Source organism: Pezoporus wallicus, unplaced genomic scaffold, assembly GCF_028554395.1.
Source record: "Pezoporus wallicus isolate ANWC-B61680 ecotype Strahan unplaced genomic scaffold, APGP_CSIRO_Pwel_v1 contig_2870, whole genome shotgun sequence".
NCBI lineage: Eukaryota > Metazoa > Chordata > Aves > Psittaciformes > Psittacidae > Pezoporus > Pezoporus wallicus.
Window position 1 is genome coordinate 2,601,429 of NW_026636990.1, and position 16,506 is coordinate 2,617,934.

At 44.5% G+C, this 16,506-nt stretch overlaps 1 protein-coding gene across 1 annotated transcript; it reads right to left on the reverse strand.

The window, feature by feature from the left end:
* Window positions 1-687: 687 nt before the first annotated feature.
* On the reverse strand, window positions 688-2,336 carry SMIM15 (small integral membrane protein 15). Its single transcript, XM_057402700.1, has 3 exons — window positions 2,318-2,336; window positions 2,099-2,173; window positions 688-1,182 (listed from the first exon to the last, which is right to left on the reverse strand). The coding sequence occupies exon 3, from the start codon at window positions 1,153-1,155 to the stop codon at window positions 931-933; it is 225 nt and encodes a 74-aa protein (XP_057258683.1). The 5' UTR covers window positions 1,156-1,182; window positions 2,099-2,173; window positions 2,318-2,336; the 3' UTR covers window positions 688-930.
* Window positions 2,337-16,506: the final 14,170 nt, after the last annotated feature.

A 16,506-nucleotide genomic window follows, 5' to 3' on the forward strand; every position in this document is an offset into this window, starting at 1 on the left:
AACCTGGAAAGCAGCAGAGTTCCAGGGTTCATGAGGGCAGAGATCCCCTGCCCCCAAACTGAGAAGGTCCTAGACCAAAGGTAGCCAGGTTAGCAAGTAGGAAGAACTACTGGCACATCCTCCTCCCATAACCGCCACAAAACACTAGGCCACCTGGGCCTTTGGTCTTGCCCCATTTATGGCTATTCTTTGAGGCGTAAAGTGTTTGAAGGCAGAAAACAGTTACAGGTGGAGTATTCAGGTGAGCATTAGGGGAAGCCTAGACAACACAGAAGTGGCTCAAGACAAATGAAGGTAGTTAGAACAAGCAATGAGATTCCTAGAGTTTGGGCTGCATATAAATACTGTTGATGGCTGGTAGTTCAGGAAGACCTAGGTTGGGTTTTTTTTTTGCAGACAAGCCCCACCATCAAAGACACTACAGCATCCTCTATGGGCAGAGAGCCAAATGAACTGCAGGGCCATATGCAGTGTCATTAAAGGAAACTGGTAACATGTGCTACTAAGGAAGACTGATGCAAGCTCATCTCTACAGCTCTGCTGAAGGTCTGCAGAAACTTGCCTTTCTGTAATCTGGTTCACCATTCATAATTTCCCCCATAATTTGACAATTTTAAGACACTTAGGCAATAGCTCAACTAAGGGAAAAAAAATCATCTATGTCCAGAGCCACCCAACATGTTGGTATTTTAGTTTAACATGCAAAGTTAGAAAAGCAACCTGGACTAGAACAAGTAGATTAAATGACTGTAACAAGTGTCATTTGGACAAACTAACACAAATCATTTCAGCAGAAAAAAAATACACTAGAGGGACTAAATTCCCTGCATCAAGAAATTAGAGGATCAAGTATCAAAGGACAGTTATAAAACAGTAAGTGTTTCATTTAGGAAATGGATTCTTTGCACAAGGAAGACCTTTCTTTCCCATTTAATCCTTCTTTGTTCGTTTGGCTTTTGCAATATTCTCTTGGCGTTTCTGTTTCTTCTTTTGCTCTCGCTCCCTGGCCTCAATCATTTTTGCAAGCTTCCATGAAAGCGCTGCACTAATTATGAACAATGGTGTAAGGGCCAAGATCACTGTAGTAAGAAAGCCGTATGGGTCCTTTGCAGCCCACTCCACGATGTATTCAGCCCAGGCCTTAATATCAATCATCTTTTCTGGTTTTCTATTGGGAAAACCCTATAGAATAGTAAAAAGAAATATTTCTGAGTATTCAGGAAAATAAAGGAATGCATACACACAAACTGTCATTTTAATATGTCATCATCTTTCATTATTAAAGAGCAAGCTCACTGTTACCAGAAGTTAAAAGTAGTGCATCATACATGACAGTGCAATACAAAGTGTTGACCCTGCCTTAAAGTACAGCCTTTACAAAATAATTAGGCATTTCATTCACAGAGCTTCAGGTAACACCAAGGTGCTACATGAAAAAAGTTAAGTCCATGCTTCTTTGTAAGAGAAGAGAGCCCAGTTGGGTTGTTTAGTCTGGAGAAGAGAAGGCTAAGGGGGGACCTTATCACTCGCCACAGCTACCTGGCAGTCGGCAATAGTGAGGTGCGGTCGGTGTCCCAAGTAACAAGTGATAGGACAAGAGGTAATGGCCTCTAGCTGCACCAGGGGAGGTTTAGACTGGGTATCAGGAAAAATCCTTTCCCCAGAGAGGGTGCTCAGGCATTGGAACAGGCTACTCGAGGAATGGTGGAATCACCGTCCATGGAAGTGTTCACAAGCCGTGTAGATGAGGCCCTCAGTGACATGGGTTAGTGGTGGTCTTGGCAGTGCTGGGGTCAAGGTTGTACTTGGTGATCTTAAAGGTCTTTTCCAACCCAGTTGATGCTATGCTAAACGGTGAACTAAAAATAGTCCGGGAGTCAAAAACCAACTCAGGCCTGTGTCAGCGGCGAGGCGCATGGGGGTGCTGGGGAAACCTGGGGCCCCTCGGCCCGGGGCAGGAGCCCGAGCCCGAGAGCGGGGCCCCTCCCGCCCGCCACCAAAGCCATCCCTCTCCCCCCTCCCGCCCCCGGCCAGCCGCGCCGCGCCCCGCCCCTCCCAATGGCCGCGTTGTGGAGCCCTCGACCGCTGCCTCACTCACCGGCGGCGGGGGGCCCAGCGCCGCCCCGGGCACCCTCCGGGCCTGCCGAGCGACGGAAGGCTGGCGCCCAGGTCCCTGCGGAGAGAACACACAGCCCGTGAGAGAGAGGCGGCGCTGCTCGGGCGGAGCGTGACGGGAAGGCACTGCCGGGGCTCGGGGCGGGGCGAAGGGGGCCGCACCACCCCCCCATCCCTCCCGTCGCCCCCCGACCCCCGGTACCGCTTCCCGGCGGGAGCCCTGCCTGCCGAGCGGAAACAGGAAGGAGGCGCCGGCAGCCGTCACGGCTGGGCGGGGCAGCCCGGCGGCGGGCGGAGCTCCCGGGGCGGGCGCAGGCTGCTGTGGCGGTGCAGGCGTTGCCTGCTTGGCAGAGGCCGTATCTCGAAAAGCCGGGTTTACCGGTGTCCGGGTGGATTTTCACCTCGCAGAACAGCCGCGCTGTTCTGACCCGCTCGGGCCAGTGCGAGGCTGGGACCAGTACCCCGTGATGTTTTCATCTCCCGCTGTGGTGCTGCTCCAGTGCCTGATAGGACCTGCGGGTAGAGCACAAGTAGCTCCTGCCGGTGGCTTGTGGAGGTTCCCCGTGTGCCTCCTGCGCCGTGCGGGAAATCCCGGCAGCCCGGGGCTGTTGGACAGCCGGTGCCCGGCCGCAGTGCACCGAGCAGCTCCCGCCGCGAGCGATCTGTGCCATAGCTGCCCGAGGCTGCCGCTGCTGCGCTGCTCCCCACGGGACTGACCTCAACAAAGGGGCACAGCGGATCTCTGCGTATTCCGAGTGACTGCAGCAGCCTTTAGTGTTCTCAGGCTGCACAAGCAGGGTTTGACATTCTGCTTCACGTGTGTTGCACCACGCCTTCTCTTCTCCCTATCCACACGTGTGTGCATGCAAACACTAATGTGAAGGCAAAGTTAAGCATAGATTAGGGTATTAGCTTAGAAAGTGAGAAGATCTTGTAATCATTGACACTATTGACCAAATAAGGTGTTCTTTTCGCTGTAGCATGACAGCAAATGCCACCAGGGCATTCCCCTTCATACGTCTTTTTGTTCTGTGATTATTTATATCATTTAAAGGGCGGCAAACAGGCAAATAAGAAATACAATTTGTCAATGAGAGTCACTGACGAGATCTGAGCAATCTAAAATGCTGTAGATTTTGTTGAATGCAATTTTGTGCATTCAACAAATGCAAATGTGTGAATTTTCATTATTTGTGCATTCTTATTCCAAACCTGTCTGTAGTGTCAAGGCTCTTTCCAGAATAGAATAGAATAGAGAAGAGCAGAACAGAATGTAATGTAATATAACCTATCATAACATATCATATCACATCACAGGCTACACTAGTTCAGTTGGAAAGGAGAGGAGTGGCTGGGGAGCGGCCTTGCAGAAAGGGACCTCTGGGTGCTGGTTTGATGCTAAGCTCAACAGGAGTCAGCATGGTGCCCTGGCAGGCAAGAGAGCAAACCGTACCCTGGGTGCATCACACAGTATGACCAGCCAGTCAAAAGATGTGATTCTCCCACTGTATTCAGTGTTGGTGCAGCCTCCCCTGGAGCCCTGTGTGCTGTGCTGGGCCCACCATTAAAAAGGGATGTGAAGGCTCTCGAATGCCTCCAGAGGACCACAAAGCTGTTGGAAGGGCTGGAGGGCATGTCCTGTGAGCAGCAGCTGAAGACTCCGAGCTTGTCTAGTTTGGAGACAAGGAGGCTGAGGGGTGACCTCGTTGCCCTTGTCAAAAGTCCCTCTCCAGATCTCCTGTAGACTCCTTTTAGGTATTGGCAGACTGCTGTAACATCTCCCCAGAGCCCTATAATCCAGAAAAGCTACACCCACTGCCTTCCATTCACGCGTAGGCAGGTGACCTTATCATAGAATGGTATCAAATTAGTTACGCAGGATTTTCCTTCTGTGAACCCATGTTGACTGTGACCAATAATTTATTCTTTGTTCTTTAAGTGCCTTTCAATAGTACCCAGTGTGATCTTCTCCATATGTTTTTTCCAGGAACTGAGGTCAGACTGACATATCCGTAGTTTCCTGGGTCTTCTCTCCTGCCCTTTTTGTAAACTGGAGTAACACTGGCTAGCTTCCAGTCAGAGGGGATCTCCCCAGACTCCCAAGACCTTTGGCAGATATCTGTGCATATATCTCTGTACTTGTGTTACCCAGCCATTTACGTGAGCATTAAACCTCTAGAGAGTTCAAGAGTCCCTGTTTGGTCTGTAATTTGCAAATCTTGTTAAAATATAACAATCTAAATTTACTAGAGCTTAGATATCAGTGCTGAGGTGTTGTATTTATTGGTATCATTATCAGATGTTTTTGCATGCTGTGTAGTTAAGTCAAAATAAGATGGGCTATTACATAAGTATAGCCTATTTATGGTAAAATTGCATATGGGGCAAGAGGGGACACAGTTCTATTTCTGATGCTTGGGTGTCAAGTTCAGGTACTTATGCCAAAATGAGCACTAACTTAGTCAACAGCTATATACAAGCTGCTAAATACCACCACCTTTAGACCTGCTGCAAAATTAAGTTCCAGTTCCTGTATTTCTCATAATAGTAATAGCCTCATCTGTCTGTCTTTCTATGCTTTCTCTGCCTTATTGATTTAAAGAGGAAAATGGCTGATTCATTGTGGCAGGGAAGAAATGAAAAGTAGGGACTTTTAATTCTCTTTTCTAGGAAAACAGGTCTTATTTAATTACCTTTTTTGGTATTCTTCTGCCCCTAATATCTTCTGAAGTTGTTGACTGGTTTTATTGGCAAAGTAATAGAGGTCTCATGCATCTCCTGGTAATACATGTGGGTGCTAGGGACATAGATAGTAGTAGCCTGGGGAACATAAAGAAGGACTACAGAGCCCTGGGGGAGGTGGTTAGAGGCTCTGGAGCTCAGGTGGTCTTTCATCAATTCTCCAGGGTACAGGGGAGGACCTAAAAAAAGCTAGGAGGATTGGCCAGGTTAATAACTGGTTAAAAGGGTGGTGTCATGGTCAGGGGTTTGGGTGTCTTGAACATGAGACCCACGCTTATAGGCCAGGTCTAGTGGGGGCTGGTGGAGCTGGTCTGATAAAGAAGGGAAAGAGCAGTTTTGGCAGGAGGCTTGCCAGACTGGTCAAGGAGGCTTTAAACTAGATGTGTTGGGGGAAGGGGGCATCATTCCATCCCAACACACCCAGTCAGTTCCCAGAACCTATAATAAATGCCTGGAGCAATGCAGAGATATCCCAGCTGCTCCAGCCAATGAGCCGGCTTCAGTTGGAGCTCGGCTCAGATGCCTCTATACAAACGCCCGTAGCATGGGGAACAAACAAGAGGAATTAGAGATGTGTACACATCTACGGGGGTATGATATAATAGGCATCACAGAAACATGGTGGGATGGCTCCTATGACTGGAGTGTTGGAATGGAAGGTTACAGCTCTTTAGAAAAGACAGGCCTGGCAGGCGGGGAGGGGGAGTTGCCCTTTATGTTAGGGATAGGCTGGAGAGTATGGAACTCTGTCTGGGGACAGGTGAGCAGTCAACAGAGAGTTTGTGGGTCAGGGTTAAAGGGAATATAGCTATGGGAGACATTACTGTGGGGATCTGTTACAGACCGCCTGATCAAGGAGAACCTGCGGATGAAGCACTCCATAGACAGATAAGAACAGCCTCACGCTCGCAGGCCCTTGTCCTCATGGGTGACTTCAACCACCCTGACATCTGTTGGAAGGACGGTACGGCCCGGCACAAGCAATCCAGGAGGTTCCTCGATTGTGTAGAAGACGACATCCTTCTGCAAGTAATAGAGGAGCCGACAAGGAGAGGTGCCATGCTTGACCTTGTGCTCACCAACAGGGAAGGGCTCGTTGGAAATGTGACGCTCTAGGGCAGCCTTGGATGCAACGATCATGAGATGGTCAAATTTGAGATCCTCAGGACAGTGAGAAGAGCATGCAGCAAGCTCACTGCCCTGGACTTCGAAAGAGCAGACTTTGGCCTCTTCAGGAACCTGCTTAGGAAGGTTCCATGGGATATAGCCCTAGAGGGCAGGGGGGCCCAAGACTGTTGGTTGATATTCAAGGATCACCTGCTACAAGCTCAGGAGTGTTGCATCCCAACCAGAAGGAAGTGCAGCAAGAGGGCCAGGAGACCTCCTTGGATGGATAAGGAGCTCCTGAAGAAAATTCAAATGAAAAAAGAGGCTTATAATAAGTGGAAGCAAGGACAGGCAGCATGGGAAGAGTACAGTGATGTTGTCCGAGAAGCTAGGGACCAGGTTAGGAAAGCTAAGGCTCAGTTAGGATTAAACTTAGCTAGAGGTATTAAAGATAACAGGAAGGGATTCTACAGGTACATAGCAAATAAAAAATAGACTAGGGAGAATGTAGGCCCCCTCAGGAAGCTCTCAGGAGAGCTGGCTACACAGGATTTGGAGAAGGCTGAGGTTCTGAATGACTTCTTTGCCTCAGTCTTCACTGGCAAAGGCTCTGACTGCACCACCCAAGTCTTGGAAGGTAGATGCAGGGACTGTGAGAATGAAGACCTCGGGCCCACTGTAGGAGATGATCTGGTTCGAGACCATCTTAAAAATCTGAACGTGCACAAGGCCATGGGACCTGATGAGATCCATCCGCGGGTCCTGAAGGAGCTGGCGAATGAAGTTGCGAAGCCACTGGCCATCATATTTGAGAAATCATGGCAGTCAGGTGAAGTTCCCGATGACTGGAAAAAGGGAAATATAACCCCCATTTTCAAGAAGGGGAAAATGGATGACCCAGGGAATTACAGACCAGTCAGTCTCACCTCCATGCCTGCCAAAATCTTGGAGCAGATTCTCCTGGAAGGCATGCTAAGGCACATGAAAATCAACAAGGTGCTTTGTGACAGCCAGCATGGCTTCACTAAGGGGAAATCCTGCCTGACCAATTTGTTGGCCTTCTATGATGGGGCTACGGAGCTGATGGACAGGGGTAGAGCAGTTGATGTCATCTACCTGGACTTGCCAAAGCGTTCGACACTGTCCCACATGACATCCTTGTCTCTAAATTGGAGCGACATCAATTTGATGGATGGACCACTCAGTGGATAAAGAACTGGCTGGATGGCCGCACGCAAAGAGTTGTGGTCAATGGCTCAATGTCCAGCTGGAGACCGGTAATGAGTGGGGTCCCTCAAGGATCGGTGTTGGGACCGGTCTTGCTCAACATCTTTGTCGCTGACATGGACAGTGGGATTGAGTGCGCCCTCAGCAAGTTTGCCGATGACACCAAGCTGTGTGGTTAGGTTGATACGCTGGAGGGAAGGAATGCCATCCAGAGGGACCTTGACACGCTTGTGAGGTGGGCTGATGCCAACCTTATGAAGTTTAACCATGACAAGTGCAAGGTCCTACAGCTGGGTCAGAGCAATCCCAGGCACAGCTACAGGTTGGGCAGGGAAGAGATTCAGAGCAGCCCTACAGAGAAGGACTTGGGGGTGTTGGTTGATGAGAAAATGAACATGGGCCGGCAGTGTGTGCTTGCAGCCCAGAAAGCCAACCATATCCTGGGCTGCATCAAAAGGAGTGTGACCAGGAGGTTGAAGGAGGTGATCCTGCCCCTCTACTCTGCTCTTGTGAGACCTCACCTGGAGTATTGTGTGCAGTTCTGGTGTCCTCAACATAAAAAGGACATGGAACTGTTGGAACAAGTGCAGAGGAGGGCCACGAGGATGATCAGGGGACTGGAGCACCTCCCATATGAAGACAGGCTGAGGAAGTTGGGGCTGTTCAGCCTGGAGAAGAGAAGACTGCGTGGAGACCTCATAGCAGCCTTCCAGTATCTGAAGGGGGCCTATAGGGATGCTGGGAAGGGACTCTTCATTAGAGACTGTAGTGGTAGGACAAGGGGTAACGGGTTAAAACTTAAACAGGGGAAGTTTAGATTGAATATAAGGAGGAAATTCTTTCCTGTTAGGGTGGTGTGGCACTGGATTAGGTTGCCCAGGGAGGTTGTGAATGCTCCATCCCTGGCAGTGTTCAAGGCCAGGTTGGACGAGGCCTTGAGTGGTATGATTTAGTGTAAGGTGTCCCTGCCCACGGCAGGGATGTTGGAACTAGATGATCTTAAGGTCCTTTCCAACCGTAACGATTCTATGATTCTGTAAGTCTGCTCCTTGAAGATTTGTGAAAACAGGCAGGTAGGTAGAGAAGGGGGCCCAGGATACAACCAAAACTGAAAGCTGCAGTGCATCTTTGTTACGAATCTAGGAAATGGTTACTACCAGATACAAAGGCTTCATTTGAGGCTTGCACTTTTACCAAATTCAGAATAATTTAACCTCAAGACCACAGGAGATCAAGGTACTTGTTTTGCTTTTCTGAGTTATTCAGTTTTATACTTTAAGTAAGCGAAGGGAGAACAGAAATTCCAGAATTCACTACAACTTGAACAAAGCAGCACGACCCTTAGCACAACATCAGAACACTTTAAAAGACCATCTTAAGCATATGCTTATGTTAATTATAATTTTGTTACTTTGTAAATATGCACTTTCTTTTACATCTCATCTAGAATTCCTTTAAGTAGCTTTTCAGCTACTAACATTAATGGCAGCAGCTGCAGAAGTAGCATCAAACTGTAATACAGTATGAATTTATGAATCATCAACTTTGATAAAATTAAATCACTAGTTGATTTTTAGACATAAAAACATATATATGAACAGCATTAAAATTTCAGTTTCAATGGCATTTCATGAGAGCATGCTTGAGGAGACAAACATTACTGTCCATTGTCACACTTTCAAAGAGGGAGTGGACAGAGGAAGGGAAGCAGCACTGCAAAAATCCAGCATTAATAATGTGAGGTACAATACAGAGAAATCTGCAGAGAATATAATGTAGGCATGGAAAATGGGAAAGTTACTTGCATGAAAGAAAAGACTTTCTCATGCCAACAGTGACTGGAAAGTCTGAGTGTTTAAGTCCGTGTGGTGAAGACAAGCTTTCGGTAAATGTATTCTTTTCACTCAGACGTGTTGACATGTGTCAGTGGTCCAGAATCATTCTGTATACGGAAGCTCCCAAGTACGTCATGCAATGTAATCTCTAACTACCTTTTTATAATTTGTAAATTCTGACGATAAACAAGTTTCTTGAGGCTATGTTTTTTCTACATAGAGTGTGAATTCTCCAGTAAATTTTTTGCATAGTTATTAATGTCCCAGGCATGTTGTACTCCATCTGCTGAATATTGCTGTCTCTAGAAAAGCTAGGTGGAATTCTTGTGCCATTGCACAGTGGTGGGTTTTTGTAGAGTTTTAAAAAGCAACTCAACTATTGCTTTTTTCTCCAGCATGTAAAACCTCTAAGCTGTGAAAGCTTTATTGGCCATTTTTTAACCATTTTGTTATATCCACAGCATGTGCCAGCCAATAAACAGTCTGATTTTAATAGCTTTAATTGAGCCAACAAAACTCCTTTGTACCACTGGGGATTAAGGATTTTTTTTCTGGTACAAATCTTTGCTTTAGAAAATTGTTGGTTTATGTGTAAGTGGATCTTCAGTGTATCTTCATTCTGTAAATTGCATGATACCCATGTATTTGTAGTTTGCCTAGTATTAAACACAGCTAGATCTGAATTTCCAAGATGAAAGTGGTCAAAATAATGAGTAATACTGCAGTCCTACTTAATTCATTTCTAACCATCCTTATGAATTATTCTATTATATACTTTCAAGGACAGAGCAAGTGTTGGGGCAGTCCATGGCTCATAGGCCAAGTAACATGCTGCCCACTTTCATACTGTAAGTATGTGATAGACCATGGAATATGTATATCTTATATTCACTTAAAGAATGATCAAATGCTTCTGTGCTCGAGATGGACTCATTTATGCAATAGTGCTGGTTTTACTGCCTTTATGATGAGAGATATAATTGAAGACCTGACATGTGTCCATCCTTCATTTGTTCATCTTTTAGGTTTTTGTACAGTTCAAAAAGGGGAAAGAATTAACAAAGTTACAAATGGAAGATACTCAAACAATAGACATATTTCTTCTGAATTTTTTATATGGGCATGACTGATATGGGTATTAACATACTTCTGGGTTGTCTTGGGTTATAATAAAGGGAAGGAGAGAAAAAAACATCATCAATATGTCTTTTAGAAATCCTCGGAGCTTTTCCCAGAGGTAGCTTAATGTAGCTGTTCAGGTAAAAACCCAAGAATCACAGGATCATAAAGCAACTGTAACCCTGGGCCTGGGCTCATTCTGAAAATTTTAGGCATCTCCACGGAAGTCTGTTCCCCCCGGGAGCAAAGGAGAAAGGCAATGGAGAGAGATGGGTGCCTGTCTCTGACTCAGGCCCCCCACGATTTGTCGCTCTCTGAAGCTGCTTGTTACCTCTCACGGACCATAGAGGGCACTAAGGACTGAGGATAGTGCTCCCAGTCCAGCACCTCAGTTAAATGGCAAGTGAAGCGCCAGAAACCCAAGCCAAACAGCATATCCTTCGGAGAATCAACTCCATGTCTTTATGTATAGGTAGGTGATAATATTTATCCACCTTCTTAAAATATTTTGAGGTATTGAATAAAAGAAACAGTGCCATTATGTCTAGCAAATGAGCTTTTAGGATTCAGATGTTTTTTTTTTCTTTTTTTTTTTTTGGTAGAAGCTTGAATTTGACAAGCAATTTATGTCTATTATAAAACATATAAAATAAAATCTAAACACAACCTTTTAAAATCGGGGGAGTATATGGGTGCAGTTCTAATACTTCTTCTGTTTTGGTTCTTAACCAATTTTGTATAACAAAAACTTACTAGAACTTGTTGTTTCTAGTGGGTAACTAGCTATCTCCCCAAAGCTGTGTGCAAGGAGGTTCATTTGTGGCTTCTTCAGCAGAGCAGCCAAAGTTAAGGAGACTGATTGACATTTAAGTCTTAAATGATGTTCTTTTTGGGACTTAACTGATGTACACTGTAAGGTAAAAAACTCAGCCTGATGTGTGTGAGATATGTATGTTTTGAGAACTAGAGAACCAGAACCATACTTCTGTCTAATCTGTCACATTTCACAGGAGAGCTGAGCACAATTATTGCTTTTATAGTTTCTTTCTAGGAGAAGTAGAAAGTGGTACTGCTTCACTAAGTGTCACAGCTGCTTCCTTCACCAGGTCACACTGTCCCTAATTGCAATTGAACAAATGTCCCAGGATCATGCATGCAAGAACCTCCTGAATCACTGTGCTCTGCATATGGTGTAAGAATAAGGTCCTGGTACTTGCAATAATAATTGCACTGTACAGTGTTTCGGGGCTCTGAAGTATTCATCACATAGCCAGGGAATATCTCTCACAGCTGTTCCAGTGTCCTTGCTAAATTCAAGTAGCATGTTTCACTAAACAAAAATTCTCTTCATAGCTCCAATGATTTTGATTTTCATTTTACAGAGTACCACAGGGATTCCTGGTACTCCAGAGTAAAAGTGAAACTTGAGACCCTCATTATGGGATATACTTTAATGAGTCATAACAAAGGACTCTAATTCTAATTCCTTATTCCTTTTTGGGTAACTAGACCTATATGCTCCGGTACATTTTTCCTACATGTTATATGTCTGCCATTTTCCAATATGAACATGGTGGTATCTTTTTTTCCTTATTTGTGTTTAGAAACACTTTGTGAAGCATTGTGAGCTCTCTGCTGATCAAAGATACTGTATAAATCTTCAGTACGACAATGAGTGCCCATTTTAGTATTAAATTAACTTACAAAAGTGGTATATGTATGAGTCGCTGAGATCTGAAAGACAGCCAGCCTTGTTGGCTGCTTCCTGCGCTGTCTTACATGGAATGAAACTGTTGTCAGTGGAAGTGGAAGTGTATACCTTATTTGAATTCTTAGTCCTATGGAATGGAATGCTCTATCAGTGTGTAGCATTATGTATACATCCCTCCTGCCTTCTGCTTGACAGTGAAGTACTCTTTAGTAAACCAGGAAATTCTCATACATTCCCTTACATAATTTTCATGCTGGAGTTTAAACACCTAAAGTGAAAAGCTTTTCAGTTCATTCTCAGAAAAACAGATTGACCCGACATACAGGAACATTTAGTTCTAGACTAGATCTTCTAGTCTTGACTAGAAGATCTAAGCATCAGCCAGTCTTGATGCTGATTTTGTGGACTGAAACCCCTCAGCTTAGGATCACATATTAAAATGATACTGCATGTTCAAAAGACAATAAGAAAAGATACATAATTTACATGATTCACTCTTATGGAACTTGTGCTTACTCCCTTTTTCATCAAATTATGGGAAATATGTTCTTAGAAATGCTCTCATAACTGTCATGTCTCACTGACATAAATTTGCCTTTATTGTAACAGTAGGGGTCAGTTTTGCAAAATGTATAAATGTACATTCTTGAAATGGAATTGTTAATCACCTGCTTATCAGCCTGCCTATCCTTGCCAATGCCAGGCTCACTCCTAAGTTTCAAACATATTGAGTATGCACTTAGGGAAAACAACCGACTAAAACTGTGTAACTTAGATTGTCATTCAATACAGTAGCATAGATCTGATTTGTTTAGAAGCATCTTGGTAGGTTAGTTTGTAAAGCTCAGACAGTTGAGCTTAGGCAACTGAAAATTGCCTTCAGGATGTTCCATCCCTGCAAGAAAATCAGGTGCTTTTTCCTAAACTGTTTCTCCATTCTAAGCATACGTAAGCAGTATTCGAATGCTCACCTGACTTTGCTTTCTCTTGTGTTGGAAAGCCTTTATAGAAGAGACCAGATATGTTTCTAAAGATGGAAATATTCGTTCCTGCAAGGATGCTTTTTGAGAGCTCTGTCCACAGAATTAGCACAAGGATATATTCTCTACCCTTCAAAAGTTCACAGTTGTACTCAGCGGGAAGCAGCATGGGCAGGCCTCTCTGTAAGGGAAGGCAGGCAGGGGACAAGGGAGGCAGGTCAGTGGCCTCACTGACAAAGGACGCAGTCCCTGGTAGTGAGCAGAGCAGGCTTGGTGATGGTAGCAAGTTTCAGCCAACAGTTCAGATTACCAGGCAAGCCTGTGGTCATGAGACAGGTATTGCCCTTGAGAATTTTCACCACTGTGGTCACCCTTCTTTTTACAACTAATAGTTTGATGTCCTTCTATATAAGAAGGGGGACCCACAACTGCACGCAGTACTTAAGGTTGGGCCACGATCTCTGGAGAAGAGATGCCCTTGGGGATGTAACAAAGCTTGGCACACCAACTATAATTATAGTCTGAGTTGACTCACTTGTCTAGAAAACAGTTAAAATCCACACATGTAATTTTGGGCATGGTGGGGTGAACTGTTCTGCCCATAGCTGATGCAAGTTAAGAAGCTGCCCCCAGTGTTAACTTGTCAAAGCTTTTATTGTGAGTGGCCATCACCCAGCTGGACCTGTGCTTGTAATTGCTTTCTAACACTTCTGTCAGAATTATCTGGTTTAAAAACATCCACTAAAAACATGTTTAATGCAAATTGTGTTTAAAGTGTTTTTAAGATAAACTGAGAAATTTAACACAACTGGATTAGAGAGCAATTACATATGCACTAGTGCTGGTAAGCCTTTAGGGTAAGCAACCTCTTAATTCAAATTGACTGTGTTTAGATCAGGATGTCTAAAATGTCCTTACATACTTCATGCTCTAAAAACCCTAGTTTTGGAAATTATTACTGGAAGGTATCTTCTAAGTGGATTAGTCTTATTACAAGATATTGTGGGAGACTGTCTTCTAATCCTTTTCATAAACTGATCTAATTCAGCCTCAAAACTATTTTTTCCTGTTGGAGGTTTTGTGCAGAATTTCTTCATTCTGAAGGTTTGTAACATTTAATTTTGTCATCTAACTTTGTTTATAGCCAGTTTATAAGCATCTTTCATTTGTTGGTTGTTTTTGTGTTTTGGTTTGGTTTTGTTTTGGCTTGGTTTTGTTTTGGTTTTGTTGTTTTGTTTTGTTTTGCTTTTTGATGCCATCATTGTCCTCTATTTTCATAGTATTATGGAATAGTTGAGGTTGAAAGGGACCAACGTGACCAAGGGTCACCCGGAACAAGGTTCTGAAGACCATGTCCAGTAGTGTTTTCAGTATCTCCAAGAGTGGAGACTCCACAACTTCTCTGGGCAAACCGTTCAAGTGTTTGGCTGCCCTCAAAGTAAGAAAAGTGTGGCATTTCCTAGTTCATGCTCATTGCTTTTGGTCCTTTGGGCACCAATGGGAAGAGTCTGGCTGCACCTTCTTTGTGCCTCTTCTCCTGCCCTGAGTCAGGCATTTATACAGATTGATAAGATCCCTCTGAGCCTTCTCCTCTCCAGGATGAACAGTCCCTGCTCTTTTACCATTTCTTCATACTAAAGATGCTCCAACCCTTTAATCATCTTCTTTGACATCTTCTGGACTTGCTCTGGTCTCCTTGTCTGTCTTGTATGCGGGAGCCTTGAACTGGAAACAATTCTCCAAATATCTAACTTGGTCATTGACACATTACTTGTAATGCCAGGCTTATTGATAAAGAATATCAATATTCTTTATATCGAAATAGATGCTTAATATCAAAACAGATTCTCAAGTCTAATCAGTTCTACCAGGAAACTTTTCATTTCAATAATTACTGTTCACAGAATCATAGAAACCATGTTGGAAGGGACCTCAAGGATCATCTAGTCCAACCTTTCTTGGCAAAGCACAGTCTAGACAAGATATCCTAGCATACTATCCAGCTCAGTACTAGAAGTGTTCAACACTGGAGAATTTGCCACTTCCTGAGGGAGATTATTGCAGTGGCTGATTGTTCTCATTATGAAGAATTTTCCCCTTGTGTCCAACTGAAATCTCCTTGGGATCATCTTGTACCCATTATCCCTCATCTTTTCCGTGTGACTCTTTATAAAAAGAGAGTCTCCATCTTCTTTGTAGCCACCCTTTAAATACTGGAACGTGATGATAAGGTCTCCCCGAGCCTTCTTTTCTCAAGGCTGAACCAACCCGCTTCTCTTAGCCTGTCCTCGTAGGGCAGGCTTCCCAGTCCTTGGATCATCTCCTTGGGTCATCTCTGTAGCCCTTTTCTGGACCCTCTGCAGCCTGTCCACATCTATTTTGTATAGCAGGGACCAAAACTGAACACAGATATTCCAGGTGTGACCTGACAAGTGTAGAGTAGTGTAGGATAATGACATTTTTATCTCTGCTGGTGATGCCTTTGTTGATGTAAGCCAGCATCCTGTTGGCCTTCCTTGCCACAGCACTACACTGTTCACTTTATATTGAGCTTGTTGTCATCTACCAGTTATTTACCTGCAATAAACCCTATTTTGTAAGCAATTTGTTTTGCTTACAGCATTTGCTTTTTTTATCAAAAGCTGTGTTTGGTATGTTCAGTATCTGAAGGGGGCCTATAGGGATGCTGGGGAGGGACTCTTCATTAGGGACTGTAGTGATAGGACAAGGGGTAACGGGTTAAAACTTAAACAGGAGAAGTTTAGATTGAATATAAGGAGGAAATTCTTTCCTCTTAGGGTGGTGAGGCACTGGAATAGTTTGCCCAGGGAGATTGTGAATGCTCCATCCCTGGCAGTGTTCAAGACCAGGTTGGATGAGGCCTTGGATGATATGGTTTAGTGTGACGTGTCCCTGCCCACGGCAGGGGGTGGAACTTGATGATCTTAAGGTCCTTTCCAACCCGAACTATTCTATGATTCTATGATTCTATGTTGTGGTTTAACTGCAGTCACATCCAAGCACCACACAGCTGCTTGTTCACTGTGGGATGGGGGGAAGAACTGGAAAAAGGTAAAACCTGTGGGTTGAGATAAGAACAATTTAATAACTGAAATAAACTAAAATGTAACAACAACGACAATAAAAATAAAAAGAGGACTAGAACTTAAGAAGCAGAACATGTGCATAATACTACTGCTCACTACTTGCTGATCAATGCCCAGCCAATCTCTGAGCAGTGATCAGTGGCTTCTGGCTATCTCCCCCCAGATTAGATACTGAGCATGACATTCTATGACCAGAGCCAGGTTGGAAGGGGCTTTGAGAAACCTGGTCTAGTGGAAGGTGTCCTTGCCCATAGCAGAGGGTTGGAACTGGGTGATCTTTAAAGTTCCTTCCAACTCAAACCATTCTATGATTCTGTGAATACCCCTTTGGCTAGTTTGGGTCAGGTGTCCTGTCTCTGCTCCTTCTCAGCTTCTTGTACCCCTCCACACTGGGAGAGCATGAGAGGCTGAGAAGTCCTTGACTTAGAGTGAGCACTGTTGATCAATAACTAAAACATCTGTGTCTTGCAGCATTGTTCTCAGACTAAAGCCAAAACACAGTACTTCGCCAGCTACTAAGAAAAATAACTTTACCCCAGCCAGAACAAGGACAGCTAACATAT

What these genes read in the sequence shown, in the direction of transcription:
- SMIM15 (XM_057402700.1), bottom strand. Translation starts at nt 1,155, where the DNA reads ATGATTGATATTAAGGCCTGGGCTGAATACATCGTGGAGTGGGCTGCA.